The sequence below is a fragment of the Conger conger genome, chromosome 12 (assembly GCF_963514075.1).
Source record: "Conger conger chromosome 12, fConCon1.1, whole genome shotgun sequence".
Taxonomy (NCBI): Eukaryota; Metazoa; Chordata; class Actinopteri; order Anguilliformes; family Congridae; genus Conger; species Conger conger.
In genome coordinates this window covers 6,472,555-6,494,484 of record NC_083771.1, presented here as the reverse complement: position 1 = coordinate 6,494,484, position 21,930 = coordinate 6,472,555, and the positions used below count along the sequence as shown (strand labels likewise).

At 43.8% G+C, this 21,930-nt stretch overlaps 1 protein-coding gene across 1 annotated transcript in view; it reads right to left on the bottom strand.

Moving 5' to 3' along the window:
- Positions 1 to 20,215, bottom strand: part of ric1 (RIC1 homolog, RAB6A GEF complex partner 1) — a 64,065-nt gene extending 43,850 nt beyond the window's left edge. The window contains exons 1-2 of the mRNA XM_061262215.1: positions 19,681 to 20,215; positions 8,737 to 8,844 (exon numbers count right to left, since the gene is read on the bottom strand). Coding sequence (XP_061118199.1) covers positions 8,737 to 8,844; positions 19,681 to 19,821 — 249 coding nt within the window. The 5' untranslated portion in view covers positions 19,822 to 20,215. The remainder of the gene's footprint in view (positions 1 to 8,736; positions 8,845 to 19,680) is intronic.
- Between the last annotated feature and the right edge of the window lie 1,715 nt (positions 20,216 to 21,930).

The window sequence follows — 21,930 nt, the reverse complement described above, 5'->3', positions numbered from 1 at the left end:
TTCCACAAGCGTTCAACAGTGATAGGAAAGCAAACAGCAGTGTGTCAGTGCAGGGAGTAACAGGGCCCACCGGCCGTACTGTAACACCGGCTCACAATCACGCCGAGGGCTGCGTTGGAAAACAAACAACGCTTTGATTTCCTGTAGAAGCGCAACAACACAAGCGATGAGAGGCCTGGGAGTTCAGTCATGTGTGGAGAGACAAACGCACAGAGTTCAGTAATGTGTGGAGAGTAAACACACAGAGTTCAGTGATGTGTGGAGAGTAAACACACAGAGCTCAGTAATGTGTGGAGAAACAAACGCACAGAGTTCAGTAATGTGTGGAGAGTAAACAAACAGAGTTCAGTAATGTGTGGAGAGTAAACACACAGAGCTCAGTAATGTGTGGAGAGTAAACACACAGAGTTCAGTAATGTGTGGAGAGTAAACACAGAGCTCAGTAATGTGTGGAGAAACAAACGCACAGAGTTCAGTAATGTGTGGAGAGTACACACACAGAGTTCAGTAATGTGTGGAGAGTAAACACACAGAGCTCAGTAATGTGTGGAGAAACAAACGCACAGAGTTCAGTAATGTGTGGAGAGTACACACACAGAGCTCAGTAATGTGTGGAGAGACAAACACACAGAGTTCAGTAATGTGTGGAGAGTACACACACAGAGCTCAGTAATGTGTGGAGAGACAAACACACAGAGTTCAGTAATGTGTGGAGAGTAAACACACAGAGTTCAGTAATGTGTGGAGAGTAAACACACAGAGCTCAGTAATGTGTGGAGAGTAAACGCACAGAGTTCAGTAATGTGTGGACAGTAAACGCACAGAGTTCAGTAATGTGTGGAGAGATTACAGGCTAGTCTGGTCACCCAGCACCTGTAAAGAACCAGCCTGCCAGCTCTACAAATGCTTCATTATTTTGACTATTCTCTTTTAGAGCTATGTTATGAGATAACAGGCAGTTCATCAAAGGCATGTCTTATTTTTTGCTAGTCCTAACTGCACATCTGCACAGCAGAACATCCCTACAATAAGATTAATCATTTGTCCTTTATAAAAGAAAAATACCGGAGTTGTAATTACAAAATAAAAATAAATATTTGTTTGCCCTTTCCCTCGTCAGTACACAATATGATTCAACCCTTCCCTTCAAGGGGCCATGATGCAACAAAGCAGCTCTGTCTGTTGCATTGTGGGAAACCTATCTTCAGGCATACAAACGGCATGTTCAAATGGATAAACCGCCATTATCACGGCACTTAAGACAGTAGCACCCAGCTGGTGAGTATTAGTAATGCAAAACCAGCCAGCGACCACTGATTTGAATTTAGAGGTGATGCAATAGAGCAGTACCATGGGTTACATTAGGAGGCATATTTACTGCATTCTGTCTCGTTAGGCATGCAGTGTGCTACATTGTATTGATAAAGCGACCATAAACAGTAATGTTGTACTCTAAGGACAAGTGCAACTATAAATAGAGGCGTACTTGTGAACACTTCCACACTGAAAGTCTAAAAAGCACAGATTAGGGAAGAAATGAGAAGGCAGCACATGATGTTGTCGTTTGCCTGTCCATGTAGAGGTGTGGGTGAGGGGGATGAGTCACTCTGAGCTGCACCTTGTACCTGAGACAAGCCCAAACTCGCTGTCTCCACAGCTGTGGTTTCTGGCTGGCTGAGTGTAGTTGAACAGCACTGGGAGACGGATCGCTATCTGTAATCACAAGACCAGGCCCCAACACGACTGGTGCAGAAGATCAACCAGTCCACGTCAACGCTAAAAACAATTTTCTCTGTTCCAGCCTTAATGGTGTCAAACCTTTCCCAAACTTCAACCTTTTCAGCAACCTCACTTAAATCACGTGCTTGTGTTCCAGTTTTAACATTTTGGGGATATTTTGCAAAGTTTGTTTAGCCCATGAGGTATTTGTTTCCTTACTGTCAGGGGCCACCAACCCTGTTCCTGGAGATCTACTGTCCTGAAGGTTTTCACTCCAACCCTAATTTGGCACACAATCTACTAATTAGCAGCTCAGTGAGATCTGAAGCTGTAGAATGAGTTGCCCTTTTGACGGTAGATCTACAGGAACATGGTTGGTGGCCACTGCTTTATACAATAGAGAATTTTAAGAAGACCGGTAACCTGGTGACATGATTCAGGAGCTTAATTAAATACAGAAGGAAACAGCACAATGATTTAACAATGAAATCTGCTAAACTGACTGTGCACTAGATGAGTTGATTATGCTTACAAGATGAGTATATTTTATCAAACTCAGCACGTCTAATTATTTAGCTTCGTATAAAAGGTCAGATTCAACAGAAGTCAGACTTTCCTTCATATCAGTACAGTGGAAAACATGTTACCACTGCAGTACAGTAAAAGAACAACCTTGCTTCCTAAAAAAATCTCTTCTGAGATTATTTTCACTTCTCAAAATGCAAAGGAAACAGCCTGAAAAAAAATCATGATAATACAACACAGCATCCTCAAAATGATCGTCTAAAAAACTGAAAGAATGAGATATCTCCAGGGTAAATAATTGAGGATTACAGAGGAATACAGTCCAACAGGCCCACAGTATAAATATTTCAGTGATTTCCTAACTCCCATTTTAATGACCCATGAAACAAAACCACAACGGTAGAAGAGAAGGGTTTGGTGTGAATGCTCACACACCGAAAGCAGGCAGCTAGGGTTATTCACAGCATCATTCTGCCACTCTTCCACACTTCCTCACACAGTAGTTTGGAGTAACAACTGAGAGAGGAATCCCAGTGCTAAATACACGGCCTGAAGCTGCCCTGTCCATCACAGCCTAATGAGAGGGCTGATCTGGTCACGCTCAGCGCTCTCTCGTTGCTAGTGAAATCTAGCAATACCTCCAGGCTAGGCATACCACCCAGATTTGCCTATTAACATTCATATTTAAAGAATAGTTTAGCATAGCATTGTAGGAGGACATAAACAATTGGACTGATGGACTAAAGCAGGGGTTCCAAAACTGTGGGTCGGAATCCCATGTTGGGTCGCACGATTTCAGGATGGGGTGAAAATCTTTAAGATAAAATGCTATTTTTGTCTCTTAAAAATATGTGAACGAAAGCCACTACATGTTCAACATTACAACAACCCAACTATAATAAAGCAGTGAAGCAGGAGAGGGTGGTATATTTCCAGTATAGTCATGGCGAAAGGGTGGCGTTACGCACATTAGTTTGTGAACTTTCTTTTGGGGTCACATCAGGAAAATGTTTGGGAGCTCCTTGCCTGTTGCCAGAAACGTGAATATGGCAACGTTCTTCGACTTCCATGCGTGCCCGTAGCTTTTGTTTCGTGCAGGGCTACTGCCAGCAAAATGATTTAAAACATTACTGCATTGTGATGGCCTATCCATTCAAAGCTCTCCTGAGAGCATAGACTTGTCTTCATCAGATAAATATGTGACTGATAAATGAAGTGCCAGGAGCCAACATGGAGGCGCACGAGCACGAGTCTGCTTCGGCTGCAGTGAGTTATACGGCACATCTCTCAGCTCTGAGGATTAATCACTCCAGCTCTCTCCAGCAGAGTTTAAGCCATCAATGATACAGTGCAGGAGGTCACAGTTATTGACTGGACACATTTTTGAGGCATTCCCTGGTGAAGGCCCAGGCTGACCTTATCTGACTCCGAGCGCTGGGCTTCCACAGGAAGCGATCCCCACTCCTCCCTTACGCCAAGTCAAACACAGTTATACTCGCTGGAAAAGCCATCGCGAAGCAACCGCGGCAACAGCGAAGAGATGCAGGGACGAAATGACGAAACATAAAAGCGAGCCCGAATCGCGTATGCCAGATTTAGATTTCGCTCTTAATAGTGAGTGTTGCCAGGCGGGGATGTTTATTTTGCCATTAAAAAGTCAGTGTGTGAATGATAGATGGCCCGTGGACAGTCGCAGTGTAAGGGCCTCACTGGAGCTGAATGTGTTCTTCACACAGGTTCTGAATCTTGCCAACATAAATGATCATATTTGAATTGCCCAGGGGCTGACTACATATCTGGTACGGATTCAGAGCAAGCACTGTAGATCCAGACCTTTCTACCATACACACGAGCTCAAAGCAGATTGGACGATAAGTTTAAACCATCCCTATAAGAATCATTCTTTCTGAATTTCACTGAACATGTAATAGCATCTGCACTTACAAATACAATCCTACCTGGTGCTGATGTACACTGTAGCGCTGATCGAAATGATCATATTAACCACGTCCCAAAATAGTGTTTTTTTTTTTAAAAACAAACCTTCTCTTTTCCTTCCCCCTCAATTTAGGCTAGACCATTATGGCTCATGAGTCACTGCTGTGTTGGTAATAAAATAAAATGTTTCTGTCCACAAGCTCTTAAAACAAACCACCAAAACCGGCCTTCAGCAGAGGATTCGAGGCTTTAGTGTTCCACGTGGGATGTGGCTCCGGCCCGTTTGATACACATGGAATACAATCTCTCTGGCATTTTTATGCGACCATGGGACGGCCAAGTCACTGCCACACTGCAATCTCTGCCAGGACCAGTTTCTATGGACACTATTAAGAGTAAGACTTGAGGAGGCAAAGAGTAAGACTTGAGTAGGCAAAGTGTAAGACTTGAGTAGGCAAAGAGTAAGACTTGAGCAGGCAAAGAGTAAGACTTGAGCAAGCAAAGAGTAAGACTTGAGCAGGCAAAGAGTAAGACTTGAGCAGGCAAAGAGTAAGACTTGAGCAAGCAAAGAGTAAGACTTGAGCAAGCAAAGAGTAAGACTAGAGCAAGCAAAGAGTAAGACTTGAGCAGGCAAAGAGTAAGACTTGCGTATGCAGTACAGCTTATTTTTAGCAAGTACCAGAGGGTGGACACTCCAAGGGACCTTAATTCAACCCACTAGGGTTATGGCACAGCAAGCTATGATTCACTGCACAACATCAACATGCTGCAAGATTGCATTCTGGTCCAGGCACTCCGGATGCCATCGCATTCCAGCAACAGCAGGCTTCCACCACTTTCACTCCCAAGTTGTTAAGCCGATTAATTCTGCTGCCCGTTAATAAGCATTAATAAGAGTTCAGTATTTGAGTAGCCTACGTTTTTTTCTCGAATGTTGCAGAAATAAACAGGGCACTAGCTCCAGCTGAGCTGCTGTTATATTACTGTAGCTTAAGCTCAGTCTCTGTCCCAGGCTTCAGAGTAGCATGCTAGGGCCGAACCACGTCCCACACTGGCCTGGCATAACACACACAAACCAAGCCTGTGTCACTGAAACACAACCTACGGAGATGTCAGCAAGCCCAGTTCATGGAACCTGTACTCAATGAGACCTCCAGCGTAGAATTAATAAGGTCAAAGAGGTATTAGACCAGCAGAGGAAATACACTTTAGATTTAAAACATTTAGCCAATGACTCGGAGTAAACATTCTTTTCACATGTAATCCATGCGTATGTGTGGATACCAACTGAAGAAAATTCCCCTTTAAGTACCTTGCCCAAGGCATGCCCAACCTGGGAGCTGAACCTACGACCTTGGAGCTACAAGCAGCATTCGCTAACCATCATTACTCTGCCTCCCAGCTGAATGCAGAAGCAGGCTATTCCACAACCAGACAGAGCAGCACAGATAGTGAAAACACTCACAGCACAGAAACTGCTGTAGTAGTCTCAGGTGAGGCCCTCCATTACAGCATCGATTACCATACATCACTGCCGTTCTGATCCACAGCCTGCAGCTCTGTGAGCTCAGTGTCAGCCAACAAAGGCATTCCGGCGAGCAAATAACACATTCAATTCCATTCGAACGTTATTTGCATAGCGCTTTTTACAGAGACGTGTCACAAAGACACTTTACATTGGAACTGGGCACAAAGCCAGGGCTGAGTCCCCAACTAAGGTAAAACTAAGGTGTAAAAATTTTTTTTAAAGCCCAGTAGGGGGGGGGGGGGGGGGGGAAGAGAAAAGAAAAAAGAAAAAATATATATCACACAGTGGTAAGAAAAGACTCCCGGTGGGAACAAGTCTCTGGAGGAACCCAGCTATAGACGGGGGAGCCCATTCTCCGCAGGCCAGCCGGCTCGAAGAGCTGAGACGGAATGAACGGTTACAGAAGTGTAATGAGGGACCTCACGCAGCTAGCGATGAAACGGCAGGGGCACGCTACAGCCAGGGGGAGTTAAATTAGCTGCTAAACACACAGTCCAAGCAGGGAGCTGTGCAGCAATATGCAATTCAGAGGCGAGGGGTGATTCAGACAGCTGGCAAAAACTAAATAGTATCATATTCCCTCAGCGATAAAATAATATCTCATACTCTGAACTACAGAATCAATCATTATGACAGGATATGGCTTTGCTTTTTTTCTGTTTTTGAAAATGTGGAAGTTACAAGACAGGCACCACAGACTTAAGCGGGCTGGCATTTTTGTAGTTTTACAACGTCTGGGATTAGATTTACAGTCTGAAGGGAGGGGTGAGAAATCTGTTGAGCCAATGCTACAGTAGCTGTTGAGAGTGCCGCACTGAAGTGTATTACAGGAATTACAGCCAGAAATAAAACATTACACGCTGACCTGAGCTAAACTGTGCGTACAATTTCACCAAATGTAACGTATTACAGTTTCAATGTACTATAATTATCAACAGTACATGTTGTTGCTGTTTTTGCTGCAAGGGGCCACTCTGGCCACAATAACTGTAAAGGTCACACAGCAGTGCTTATTTGCAGGAATAAGCCAAGACCCACTTTCCTTTCCTTTATTTTATGGAAAATAGGCTACACCATGCAAAAAAGCCAAATACTGCAAGTCTGTTCAAGTTCAATTTCATTCTTCCAGACTGCCAGAGACAGTCTAAACTACCGCATATAGACTCAGCGAGCACTTTATTATGTAGACCTGTACACCAGCTTGATAATACAAATATTTAATCATCCAATCATGTGGCTGCAACTATATGCATAAAAGCATGCAGACATGGTCAAGAGGTTCAGCCGTTTTTCAGACCAAATGTCAGAATGGGGAAGAAATGTGAAGAAAAGTCTAAAAAATAAGTCTAACTCTGCCAGTCCACCAGAACCAAGCTATATCCTTAACTACCGTTATTCATCCATAGTGCCATTTTGTATATGATATCTCTGTTCATTCCCTTTTCTAATATTCTCTTATGGAGAGCACACCACACATGTTCAGTATTCTGCACACATTAAACTGTCATTAAAATGTACCGGCCTTCACACAGGTACTTCATTAGTCTGTAAAAGATCACATTAATAAAGACCGCTGCTTCCCCGGTATTTATTCAGTTTCTTAGCAGCAGGGACATTTCATTGCCTGATTACGCTGATTACACAAGCTCTACACAGAATGTGGGCTGAGGGAATGTGTAAGGTATCGCGCGGTTTATTCCTTAATCACTGTTCATCATCATTGAGCAGACACAGCCATTTCAGCTGTGTTCAGGTCTGTGCCTCCATCGCCAGAGATATGACCTCCGGAGTTCTGAGACTACTGCCGCTTTTCCTCTACAGCACAGTAAGGTCAGGGGAGAGTAACAGCACAATCACCAAGGCGGCAAAATAAACCACAGCTGCTAGAGAACTAACGCTTTATACCGGAGTGCATAACAAAGTGTCCAAAAGCAATGCGCTACGTGCACTACATAAAATGTATACGATCGCTGGTATATGCATTTTGTGCGTGGTATGGACATAAGATTTACTTTCGGTTGATGTTCCGTTACAGATGAACATTGTTTTGGAGAAATCCTCCGAAATATCAGAACTATTCACAGGGTGTTCAGCTTCGAGAGATCTCCGCAAACCAAATAGTTTTTCTGCGCAGCCATCGCAAGCAAATGCATAGAAGAAAGCCCTTGGGCTGTGCTCCTAGGAGTGGTCATCAGCACATGCCCTGTACACACACTGTAATAAGCTTCTTCTGCATGGCGGGCACTAAACCAGCAGTGTCGAACGCACAGCGCTGAGGCTTAAAGTCAGGAGTTGTGCCAGTCGGCCATATTCGGCCAAATGAGCACAGCAACAGAGAAAAGACGGCTTGCATAAACGGCTGAAATTCTGCACATTCCTCGCGCCCCTCTCCATGCCCCCCAAACGCTGAGGCAGTAAGAACCCTTTATGACCATCTAATCCCCCAGAGTGCCCCTGGGCTCTGGCCACGCCCACCGTCTCCATCCCCACCCACACCCACACGCACAGAAGAACATATTCTTTAGACTTGAGCACCCTGCAAAGCAACATTACAGTACATTACATTACAGGCATTTGGTAGACGCTCTTATCCAGAGGGACAGACAGCAAAGCATAACCAGGGTCTAGCATAACCACGTCCGCTGAAAACCAGAGGGAAGCAGAGTTCCACGTAACCAGATAGGTAGGGCAACCATTTCCCCAGAACACAAGACTGACGTGTTTCTCCTCCTGGGTTTAGCCAAGTATATCCCAAAAACATGCCCCATAAACTGGGTAAACTGGATAACCTTGGATGCATGCAACCATGCTTCACCCATTTCACAGGAAAACTTTCCCGTGAAATGGGAAACACACCTTTGAGCCCGTACGCATCCAGAGTGAGGCGCGCTGTCACCAGCCGTGCCGTCCTGCCCTCCCAGCAGAGCACAGGGCGCAACACACTGCTCCCGGCTGCGCCGGAGCACAGCATGGCCCAGGAGCTGCCGGACCTCCGGCACGCAGAGAGAAACAAGCGGTCTACTCACCACCACAGCGATCATGGAGTCGTCCTCCTTCCACTCGGCCTGCTGGTAGACCCCGAACTGGGCTGCCGCCTTGGCCGACTCCACGTAGCTGACGATCAGGACGCTGGGCTGCAGGAGGGGGAAGGGACACAGGATGGGTGAGGCAGGTCACAGGGAGGCCCAGGCGTCAGTCTACACCAACGCAACACACACAGGGGAGTACAAGGGCATGCACCACACAACCAGGCTATTCCTGCTGGCAGCCATCTTGTTAAACTTCCAGCAGAATATGTTTAATAGAGTAGTCCTCAACCCTGTTCCCGGAGATCTACTGTACCGTCCTGCAGGTTTTCATTTCAACCCTAATTTCCCCACACCTGAATTAGCAGCTCAATGAGATCTCCAGCTGTTGAATGAGAAGATCTCCAGGAACAGGGCTGAAGACCACTGGTTTAATAAAACATATTCCTACATTTTTCATGCCCATTAAAGAGCTCATAAAGCCATTATTATTATTATTATTATTATTATTATTATTATTATTATTATTATTATTATTATTATTATTTATTTATTTATTTATTTATTTATTTATTTATTTACATTTTTGACCGCATAGTAACCGAAACATCTAGGGCCATCCACAGACACAGATTAAGCCCATTCCAAGACTATATTCTCCATAAAATTTTTAAAAAAAAATTTAGTCCAGGACTAAGCTTAATCCATGTAAGTGGAACTGGCCACAAGTGTTCAGGTTTAACTGCTGTGCTGCAGCCATTAGTTTGGCTTCTGCATTGTGCTGGTATGACCAACTGAATGGACCAAAACACTTAATACTCAATGATACACCTCATTGTGAGTGTGGGTTAAGGTGCTAAGCAACAGGTGGACTGAGTAAAAACTGACCATTTGCCAAACCCAGGATGCAGGCCTGGGACTTTCATATACATTATTGTATTGGTAATTTTACTTTCTAAAACACCTGTGTCGAATATGCACGGTGGAAATAAAATCGCATATGAATCGCACGGACAGAAGAGATTTCAAAGGGATTATTTGTCTGCGTTTGCCTTAATAAAGAGGCAAACGCAGCACGACCATGACGCAATAATACGAGACGCGGTCCTCTTCTAACCTCGCCTGTCAATAAAGCAGGTAACAATATCTTGAAATAACCACAGCCCAAATAAATACTTCATTTCTGCATGGCTGACAGAGAGAAGTCCTGCACAGCAAAACTCAGCCGTCAGCCTCCGTGCACCAAATGCTCTCATTTGTTACAGACAAATTCAAATTCATTTCGGTGTTGACTCGCAGACAGGAGGAGCTGGGTCGCTTACTATTTCAAGTTATCACAGCACATGAATGAGAGTACGTGAGCCTGCAGTTAGACTCGATTTCCCTTGAGAAAAAAAAAAAAAAGCCACAGCCTACATGCTAGGCTGAACACACAGGGCCATCCTCTCAATCACTCCTGTGTGTCTGTGAACCAGTTCGGTCTCGTTTTACTCCGAAAAGACTGTAGCATTCATATCCATCTTACGGTCTGCTTTTAGTCCCCAAACTTACTAATAGGCAGTATTTCTCTCTTAGCTAGCCGTTATATTTTAAAGAACAATGTGTTCTTATATTAGACTGGCTTTACATAATGCAGGCTGAGAAGTAAGATGTTTACAAGAACATATTCCAGCACTTCCTCAGAGTCGCAGGCTGTGAGCGTGTGTGGGCGTTTGCTCATTAAACGCTGCAGAATACACCATGTAGTCAGCTCTGCCTGAAAGCACTCCAGCAAGCCTTGCAGATGCCCAGCTGGAACACTGCCAAAGATCAATTATCTCATGACAAAAGTAGATCACTTCAATTTGATGTTTAACTAAATCCACAATTCACATACAGCACTTCAAAGGTATATTTTAAAAACAGTTAAACAACGAGCAGTCGGATGGACGGATCTGAGCTTCACGATGGAAATAAGAGGTGCAACAGGTCAACCTGTAGTGTAGTGATTGGTGGTTGGTGGTTCAAGGCCCAGCGTGGCCTGTTGAGATCCGCACAGCTGCTGGGCCCTGGAGCAAGGCCCTTAACACGGCATTGCTCCAGGGGAAATAGTCTCCTGCTTAGTCTAATCGACTGCAAGTCGCGTTGGATGAAAGCATCAGATAAATAACAGATTCTTTTTTTTATTATTTTGATTATAACGTAATCCAGTCAAACAAACACCTCTGAGGAGTCCCTCAGTCTACATGAAAAATGAATAGCGGAACCTGGACTTAGGCATCACAATGCAGACCCCCCTCACTGCTGCCCATTCACATTGCTCATGACGACACCATATCACGTCTACCCTGTGTGCGGTAGCTGGCAAAAATCCATTTCGCACCATTTCTCCAAGACAGCAGTGCACTTTAGCGATCCCATATTATCCCGTTCTGCATTGTGTGACTGATGTAGAAGGGCCTCAAGGCAAGACAGGCTTTTGCTTATAGCACTATACCACTGACAGCACACTGGCCTAAGAGACAGATTTCTCAGTTAGCTCTCAGCAAGGGAAGAATGCGTTAGTCTGTAGAAGACGTGACAACCTGCCCCACTCCAGTCATTTGTACCGTGGAACCGCACACAGAGGAGCAACCGACTCAGAGCCATGAGTCATTACTAACGGAGACGGGAACAGTACAAGAGGTCCCTGGATCCGTCTGAGTTTACTCAAAGAAAGTCTCTTCTTTTCTTCAGCACAATACAAGTGATATCCGCCATCGTCATCTCTTCTAGGCCATGACCTCTGCAAACCTGAGAAATGCGTAAACTTGTGCCTGTCGAGGAAGAGAAAGCCTCACAATTCAGCATTCATACATCTCCGTTCATTCAGGGACTACAGACTCAGAACAGTAAATCAGACGCGTCACAAACGCACACTGACAACGGAGCTAGCGAGTGGCGTTAGCATTAGTGACCGCCATTTGCTAAAGGTGCGTTTGTCGATCATAGCCGGCTGAGCGCCTATCCTCCTATTCTAACGATCCTGCTGTGTTGCAGTCGAAATTAAATTAGCTAATCACAATTAGGGGTTCACGAGGGTTACATCACTCAAGTATTTTTATCAAAACGCAAGTATATTAGAGCATTGCACAGATTTTGAAATATCCTGTGTTCGATTGGTTAGCGGGACCACTGTACGGTGCACTGGACTTCACATACACAGTGACCAGCTTCTCAGCCTTGCTGTGGCAGCACTGCGGTCGCCGTGCCTGGGAAATTAATTTCTCATGGGAAGCATGGGGGACAAGCGCTACTGTCAGGCAGGATATATAACCGGACATTCTCCAGGGAGCAGAAACCTGAATAAGTGACTGCCATATGTAGGTCACCTTAACCCATTATGGACTAAGGCACCCTATAGAAAACCCATAGAAAGGCCAAGGAATCGCAATGCATTTCAACGGTCACGTGTCTTGAGAAATGGTGTTACGATCAAATACAACCCTGCCGTCACATCCATCTGTTAACGGAGATGTAACGTGCAGGTCGCAGCCGCCCATAAGGGGTTAAACACCTACAACACAAATGTACGCAGAAACGTGAGTCCGGGGCATGTAACAGAAACGTCCCGAGGAACCACATTCTCTCACAGAATTAGGTTATCAGTTGTGGAAGATGATGTACACTTAAGGGATAACTTTTAAACGAGCACATGCGTGCTTGTGTTCGTCAGCAGTCAGATAAAGTTTTGTCCAGCCGAATGATAAAGATGTTTTGCTTAAGAGTTGATTCAGCAGGAACAAGAAGACTATGTACATGGCTGGAACAATACCCAATGTGCCAAGTGTGTAGTTGCAGAGCATATGTATCAGACTGCTTGCTGCTTTGCTTCAGAGAAAGAGCGGAGCGGATGTATTGTGAATTCTCACCACGCTGCATTGTTTTCCCATCCACGTCGTTAAGCACATTAACCATCAACAAGCGGGCCTAAATACACGGTTCTTTAACTGACGGAAGAATACTACATTCTACAGGCCGGTGCTAACTTTGGCTCTCGCTAGCAAGAAGCTGAGCTACAGTAACTAGCAACTGACTCAAACAGTCTGTATTTTCAAGTAAAGCAAAAATAATTTTCCAGAGGTAACAATCAAAAACAATGAGGGGAAAAACCCCCCATGAATATTGGGGGAGGCAGGATGGTACAGTCGATAGGATAGCCGAACATTCAACCTATGCATTCCCCCCGGCCCCCCACCATGACACTTTCTGCACAGTGGTTTCAAAGTGGGAAAAGGGAAGGATGACTGTGCACTCTCCTCAAACTAAAATCAATCAGGCCAACAGTTTGTCACCATCATACACAGTGAAATGTTCAGTCCTAATCAACTCTTACAGATAACACATACATTCCTGTGAGTGGGACCAAATGTTCGCTGTAAGATCGAGTTGATTTAACGCTGAACATTTCACTGACGTTTACCAATCCTTCTCTCCTCAGAAATCATGCCTTTTCCCCTTATTTCCAATAAATGTCAACAGCCTTATACGCAACATTACCCACACGCTTCTGTAGATAATAGGCTAGCAAAGAGCCTCCTTTAGAGATTGTTCTTTTGACTGGTTACAGACTGGATGAGCAGCAAATTGATTCTTGTATGGCATTCCCACAGAAACAGAATCTTTGTGCATAAAGAGATTCCAGGTTTAGTATGGTTTTACAAGTGTGTGCTTCTGTCTGTAACCGATTTCAGAGGAAATTCAAATTTCTTCTGCAATATGGCAATGAGCCCCGTCGTATTCCATGAGAAACAGCAAATGAAAAAACAAACTACAGAGAGAAACTCAAAAAAAAGATCAAATAACAGGATTCAGCCCAAGGCCCCCCTCACACAGAACAAAGAAAACAAGAGAAGGCAAGACGCTCAAGACATAAATAACGGAGGAGAATAAAACTATTCTGAAAAGAATGCCACAGTGATAAGAGCAGACACCAGCCCCACACGCCCCAAACATTTTATTTCCTGGGGAAGACCATTAACCGTTACCATTTTCTTTTTTTTTGGGGGGGGGGGGGGGGGGGGGGGGGTCTTGACAAAATGAAAAAACAGAACCCCTGCCCCAGCGCTGCATTAACCCCTCCCAACGAGGTTAGCGGGTGTAAATTCAGACAGTGACAGACCTGCGGATGACATCACTAGAGGATCAGGTCCCAGATGCGCTTTCATTAAATTCCTTCAGCTGCACCGCAACTTCCTGAGGGCAGACATGGCCGTACTGTACGACTGAGGAATTAAGAAGAGCCAACTTGCTAAAAAACATGACAAAGAGTAACTCCGTTTTCAATTCTTCAAACAAGATGACTCAGCCCAACTGAGAAGTCGACAATTCCCTTCAGGTTCACAAAGGACGAGTCCCCCCCACCACCGCCAACAGCAGTGACAACACAAGCAGTGCAAATCTCCCCAGCTTTATTGGACACAGCAGTCTGTCACATTGCCCACACAGACCCACACCTTTCTCCCTGCTCTGAAAGAAACATATCCCCTGGGAGATAAAGACGGAAAGAGGACACACTTCCTTAAATAACAAACAAAAACTCAGATGTGTTCTACAGCAACATCGCGAAGAGCATTAAAATCCACACGGCAGCAAAAGTGTGTGATCATTTCTGCTATTGTCTGCTCTACGGCCAACCTCAGGAGGCATGACAACATGGCAAAGACACAAGTAAGCACGTTCACCGTAAATAGCAATTTACACAAAGGCGGTTTTCTTATCATCATAGCGCGCAACTCCCAAATGGAAGCGCAATCAGTGCGCATCCACAGTAGTATAGCTGCAGCCAGCACTGGAAGTTACAACGCACAGAATCAGCCAGCTGGGCTATTCCTGTACACACGGGTTTGTAAAACGGTGAAAGAGCAGTGTCACTGATGAGTTTTGATTACACGGTCCTTATGTCTTCACTAGTTACAGATGATGCACTGCTTACTTATACAAATTGGACTTTAAAAAGAATAGATGTGCATTTTTTTTTTTTTTTTAGAAAAAAAAGTATAAATCCAACTTTTGCTTGCCCTTTAGACACGACCATGGCCTTCCTTTCAATGGAAATGTCTCCGCGCACGGTTCAGAAAAACAGATGAAACGGGTGCGACTAGCATTCAATTAAATTCCAATTTCGCAGTTTTATTACTTTTTTGGTGAAGAAACAAACACTCTTAGACAACCATGTACCCTGTAAGTACACTGATAATATAGTCGTTCGACCTGGAAGTATTAAGTGCAAAAACACACGCTTATTAGCAACATGGTCTTGCATTGAATGCTTTATATAAAGGCTAGATGCTATACATTTTGAAAACCCATCTTAGATAGAATAGAAAATGTCTGCAATCTAGACTGCTTGGAGGTTAAATTTAAACCCTATAGCATATACAACAATACTGACGGACATATAGTAGAGTTATTGACACAGAGTATGAGAACACCGATTTAAAGGCTGTAGCTTCTGTTGGCCCATTTCCAACAGTAACGGTAGTCTGACAATATGTACTGCAACATGAGTCTAATGAGATGAATTAAATGAATGCTTTTCTATTCATGTAATCTTATCCCCAGCATACATTTTTGCGGTGGCATTAGACGTTGCATCCAAATAGCCTGAGGCAGATTTTGCAAACAGTCATCCGTGCATTCACCTTATAGGAGGCTATTTAAAACCAAGGAGACTATTCGCCCTGCAGCAAACACTCTACCCGTATGTTTAAAAACACAAGAACAGACATTTTTACTGATCAACATGAGAATTCACTCATAGTCTGTCCTCCATCCCCTCACATGCTGTCAAGCCAATTATAAAATCTCATAATAATCTTACAAAAAATAATTCCATATGAATATCAAACAACTGCAGCTGAAAAGCCTGGCTCGGCACTGGTTTACGGGGGCTGGGTAAAAGGGAAGAGCGCTACATCACTAAGCAGCTGCCTAGCACAGATTACAGAGAGCCCTGGTCCATGGGGCGGGAGCTGGGATTACAGGCCCTGTGTCAGCAGATGGTAAATAAGCTGAAAGGGGGGGAGGCCGTCTCCAAATGGGGGAATGGAACGCGTCCTACACCCCCTAAAGATGGGTCCAGCACCCAGCGCAAGTCCCCCTTTACCCCAACCAAGCAGATGTGAGCCCTGACTAATCTATTGCGATGAACAAACAACGCCCTTTACTCAACAGAAGTACTTACACCAGGGGTCTGCAACCTTGCTCCAGGAGAGCCACAGGCTCTGCTGGTCGTTTTTGTTACTCTGCACTTAATCAATTAGAGCGGTTGATTAGTTAACTCACTTGACCTGGTTACATGGATCAGACAAAAAAAAAGAGCTTGTGGGATCCAGGGGCAGGGATGCAGACCCCTGACATACGCAGAATCCACAACATAAATTGAGGAATCGCCAAAGCGTAACGATTTAAATAAAATTATAATATCAGAACACAAATATTGCTGCAAAGTAGCATCAAATTTGAGGACCAACTGATTAAACTGTCCCACATTAATTTTAAAGTGCAGATCCCTTGTGACAGACGCAAAACCAGGCGGCGACAGAGAGAGGCTCCCTGGCTCAAATGCACTTGGACCGATCCTGTGAGCGGACCGGCTCTGTCACACTGCGTGTCCTTAAAACAGGCCTGAGGACGGGACCGGGGAGCTACTGGCACCGTAATGAAGCATATCGTGCAGTCCGCAGGCGGAGAGCGGGAACTGCTTCATCACCGCTGCTTCATCACCAGCCTCAGCACTGTAGAGACGGCTCACACAACACCCCGTACAGGCAGCGGTGCGTTTCTGAGGCCTGTGTGTCAGAGCAGGGGTTCCAGGTTCAGCAGCTGTCCAACTGCACAAGCTACAGCACTCTGGATGTGCACTCAACACTACACAGAAACGGCCCTGAAAACACCACTGCATACAAGTCATTACTCCTGACTCTGTCTTCAGAATAACCGTGAAACCAAAGAAATAAAAACCAAAAGTCTTTTCAGGCAGCAATGACGCATCATGATACAGTATGACTATCTTTATCAGAAATTAACAATGTACTGTATAAAAACAATTCAGTATTCTATGAAACAGAAATTCATATTCAAAATAATTGCCAACACTGAAATTACAAGTAGGTTACTTTCAATGGCACGCACAACCAACATTCTACCGAAACTGAAACAAAAACACCTAATTTATGATGTTGTTCATGTTCGTCTACACACATTACACAGCCTTCTTCTAAATGGTTTGATAGATCACGAAAGTTGAGCTTCTCCATGGGAGGGTGAGAGAGGACATTTCTCTGGGGAAAAGGTCTAGTGCAGGGGAGAGAGCACTTCAAACGTGCCCCCCATTCCAAAAATGTTATTCAATTTCTGTCAATAGGACCTTCTACACTGCTCCCATTGTCACTGTGCACACCTCTTCTCTTCTCTTCTGCACGGTTGCCTGGTTTCGTATGTTCCACCCTTCCACCAGGATTGCAATACTTTGAACAGCACAGCAGACCAACCTACAGGAGTCCCGCAAATATGTGTAAGGCTCCAAGCTTAGCAACATTTATTTCAATATGTAAACTTCGGCTGGGCAAACATTACAATTGTACAGGCATTTGTTTTGCACTGCACATCGCTGGAGACTCCGCTTCACAAACCTCACTTCTGAAAATAGCCTCTGAAAACATCTATCAACACTAGCTGACAGGACAAGGAACGTTACGCAACTGCTTTCGCAACATCAGCAGGGTAGCATCCCCTGGTAGCCGACCATCACCACTCGACACGGCGCTGATGTAAGAAAGAGTGTGGGTTTCTGGGGCTGTGAAATTTCAGATTCACATGCTTTCGCACGCATACTTCACTGGCAGGTGGTAGTACAGGGGGCTCAGTAACAGGTTTCTGGGTATTCACAAATTTTCAGGGAAGATACAAAAGAATAAACTGGAAGAAAAGCATTGTATGAGCAATGGACAATAAAATACAACTTAGTCTTGTTATTTCACCATGACTATCACTTAAAGAACAAAGCAACACTGCATTGGAAATTGTGAAGAAAAAGAGCACGTTCAGTTGAAGGCACAATACAAGACACCACTCGGAGAGATCGGCTATGACTCTTAGGAGATATTTCTCCAGAAAGATCATTCTACACAGAGCTTTTCAGTCACAGACAGAGGGCTAAAGAGTGCTTCATTCCATCAATTGACTCTGAACCCAGCTAAGAGATGAAGACAGCCTGCCTTGAGGCTCAATAGCGTTGCAATTGACGTTGCTGTTGATTCAATGCCCTGCTTATCCCACACACTACCAATAAGTGTGTTAGAGTCATTGTTGTACATATAGTCATTCAGACATCATCTGAACAAGACTTGTCCTTCACAGAGGTGGAATGGTGTGATTGTAGAATTTGACATCGTGGGCGATACAACCAAAGATAACTATACATAAATATTTTGGTGCAAAAGGTGATTTATGTTTATCTTTGACAAAGATCTTGAGGGTCGCCGGGCGCTGCTCATATTGTGTGTGAGTTCACAAAAGATTCGGATGTTCTGAACCACTGTGGTTGTTCGTCTTGAAGATCGGAAGAAATCGTGTGTAATTTACTTCGATTGGAGCAGAGATCATTTGGATAACTTCTACATTCCTCGATTCAATGATGTGTTAATCGGCACCGAGCCAATGACTTATTGCACGTTTTGCACTTGGGTTAATTCCTATAAAATTACTACAGCTCTGTGAAATCTGTGCAAACCAAGGAGAAATTTCACAGGCCTAAACCCAGTGTCTCTGACTGCTAAATGCTTGATCGGTGGGAATAGTGGGGTTATCAATGGCTCATTAAACAATGGGCGATAGTAAATACCAAGTAACTCAAAGCATCTAGCTTATGGTTCATATTTATATTTTAACATTATCCCTAGCAAAGGTTTCAGTCATAACTGAACTTAACAGACTTAAGGTCCACCAGGCACAGTTGACCTTTCCTTTTGTGGGTAGCCAAGCACTTGTTAGCGTCCCAAAGAATGTCCCATCATTATTAACTGCAAAACCTGAAGGGAGGTAACGTTATATTACAAGAAAAATTATAATAATAACGTATTTGGTTGGATGAATTTGCACCATGCATTACCGTGCCTACCCCGTGCTCAACAGAGCGATCGTATGAGGAATAACAACCAAGACGCCATTGTCTACTCTAGTCCTGACGTTTATAACCCATTTGCTAATTTTTGCCAAAGATTGGTTTTTTTTTCAATGCACGCGTGTAGTAGAAAATTAAAATCCACTAACTAACCAAGTCACATTAAGTTTGCTATAGTAGACATACGCCTAGCTAATAGCTGCGATGCTTGATAGCCAGTTTCAGACATACCGATAGTTGATGTGTGTGTGTAGCTAGATAGACAGCTAGAGCAATTTAGGCAATTGACCGATATTCATTTAGGTGGCTTAGGTATATTTGTTGGCTAGCTTGTTACCTAAATTACCTTGATTGCTGACCATAATAATGACCTGACACAAAAGCAAGGTAACGTTAACTAGCGTTATTCGGCGCAACCAGTACCAGCATTAGCTAACGTTTTATTAGCCATCTAGTTTACTTGCAGCTTAGCTAGTTACCTACACAATTTAATTTAATATATATAACATTATTACATTATATTACCACAGCAGTGGTTGATATACTGTATGTAAGTTATTACTAGTTTGCTTAGAGAGTGGGTGAAACGACATTTTTTTTTCCACGCTACGTTGCCAAGCTGGCAAGTTAGCAAAGGAGCTGGCTAGACATTAGCTAGCTAGCATGAAGTTAAAACTCTGTGACGCGGCAATCAAAGTGCAGAACCAGGCATAAGCGCCAGCTAGCCGATTAGCCAACTATACGCAAGGTTAACGCTTACGCGTGCTTCCAAAAAGACATTATATTTATCTGACACTTACCCGACTGAACCAGATGCTGAGCTGTGTCTCTGACAACACAGCGAAGTAAAATCTTTGGGAGCTTGGCTGAATGTGAAACGGGTCCTCCTCACTTCTAAGCGGGCAAAGTAGCCTCCGGGGCCAGCCGGTTAAAAAATACATGACGAAAAACGCCCAATTCTAGCCGACAGTAATGCAAAGTAGCCAAGTAGTTAAATTCCTACAATTTCGGGATGCATACGTGGAATCCGTCCCACGGATACATTAACTACCTGTACCTCTTCGAGTCCTCCAGTCCAACACCCGTACCAAAACAGTGTTAGCTAGCTGGATAGCTAGCAAAAGAGCCACATGAAGCCGAAGCTTTTCTAATGAAAATGGTCGAACACAACACCACACGTTCCTCAGCACAGCACAACATCAGACTTTGGTGTCACAATTGTCTCGATTTCCACAGCGAATTGCCTTAACATTTCTAAAGTTGAAATCCGTGTTGATGTAGTTAGCATTGGATTCAATATTTTGTTGTGTTCCTCTAGTCGTCGCCATCTTTAGCTTTTCTATTTAACTTCAATCTGATTCGCTCTCCCTGAAGGGGCCTCTCCGCCCCCTGTGAACTTCGCGTCGAACGGGAAGTTGAGACTTTACGTCACTTTCTTTCAAGCTGCAAAATTCTGTTTTGCTGGCGCCACCTGATGGATTATTAATATTATGATACATTTTTTAAAACATAAGCACTATCGTCTTTTTTGATCTATTTGTCTTATTAATACATGACAGCAACAGGAAGGTTCCGTAGTAGAAACTCCGAACATGGCTGGATTTAATCAACACCTGTCCCTTCATTTGACACAATTAATTCATTACTTTTCATAGTTTTGGGCCCAAATAAATCAAATAATACATTTACACAGTACAGTTTCTTACATACTGTATGGTTAACTTAATATTTGACAAGCCATTTAACCTGCCATGAAACCTGTCAATTTAAAATAAACTAGTATAGATTTTCACAATGGCCTTATTTTAATCAGTCAGAACAATGGGCAGTAAAATACTTATATTACATTACATTACATTACGTGGCATTTAGCAGACGCTCTTATCCAGAGCGACGTACAACAAAGTGCAAATCAAACACAAGAACAAGTGCAAAGTGGACCTGAGAGGACAGTACAGTTCCGAGTCCTAGTGTAAACATACAGAAATTCACGACCCTTGAAGAGTACAATCAACTTTCAAACTAGCATACCACAGTTGGCAGCTAGAAGACAACAATACAACAGCCAATAAAAACAACAATACCTATACAAGTAACGATATCTATACATAAGTGCCATTACGGTCGAAGGCTAATCACGGTGATTATGAGTTGGGGAGGGAAAGGTGTAGTCTGAAGAGATGGGTCTTCAGTCTGCGCTTGAAGGAGGTCAGAGACTCTGCCGTTCTGACATCCACCGGGAGGTCATTCCACCACCGTGGGACCAGGACAGACAGCAGTCGTGAGCGTGAAGTGCAAGTGTGGCGAGGGGGAGGCGCCAGACGGCACGAAGTGGCAGAACGGAGGGGTCTTGTTGGTGTATAGGTCTTGATAAGGGATTGAATATAGACAGGCTACTATAAAGGTTATGATGAATAAATATATATATATATAAAAAACGGAATATCATTGCCTGGTAAACATCATCCTGAAATCTATTCAATCGGTCGGTGTTTCTGTCATTAGTGATTATAGCGAGTTGGAAGACTTCTATGAATATGAGTGGTCATTCAATATCTATGAGGTTAGGAATTCAAATATGGCTTTTCAGTTCATGACTGAAGGCAAAACAACTTGAGGGGACTCAATGCAATGATGCCATAGCATTTGCAAATAAAATACAAAATTCAATTTCTGAATGGCTCCCATCCATGGGAAGGTAGTTCAAGACAGTTGACATCTGACAGTCATGATAGCCTGCATGTTTTTATTTCCAAGTTCTAGTTCAAGATTATTTTGAGTCACAAATTAAAATTACTCCTGCTTATGCATGTGACTGCATTTCTGTATTCCTTTCCGGGCATAAACTGAATGTCATTACAAATGAGGCATTTGTTCCCTATAGTGCACACCTGTAGTGCACAGAAGGCTGGTGCAGCCTTAGGATTCCTCATTTCTCAAAGCTCTCCTGAATATAGTGACTTTGCATGGTCAAAAGCTTATTTTACAGAAAGTGGACCTTCCTCCAGTGAACTCTTCTCTGGTGATGTCATAGTAATCTGTGCTAATTC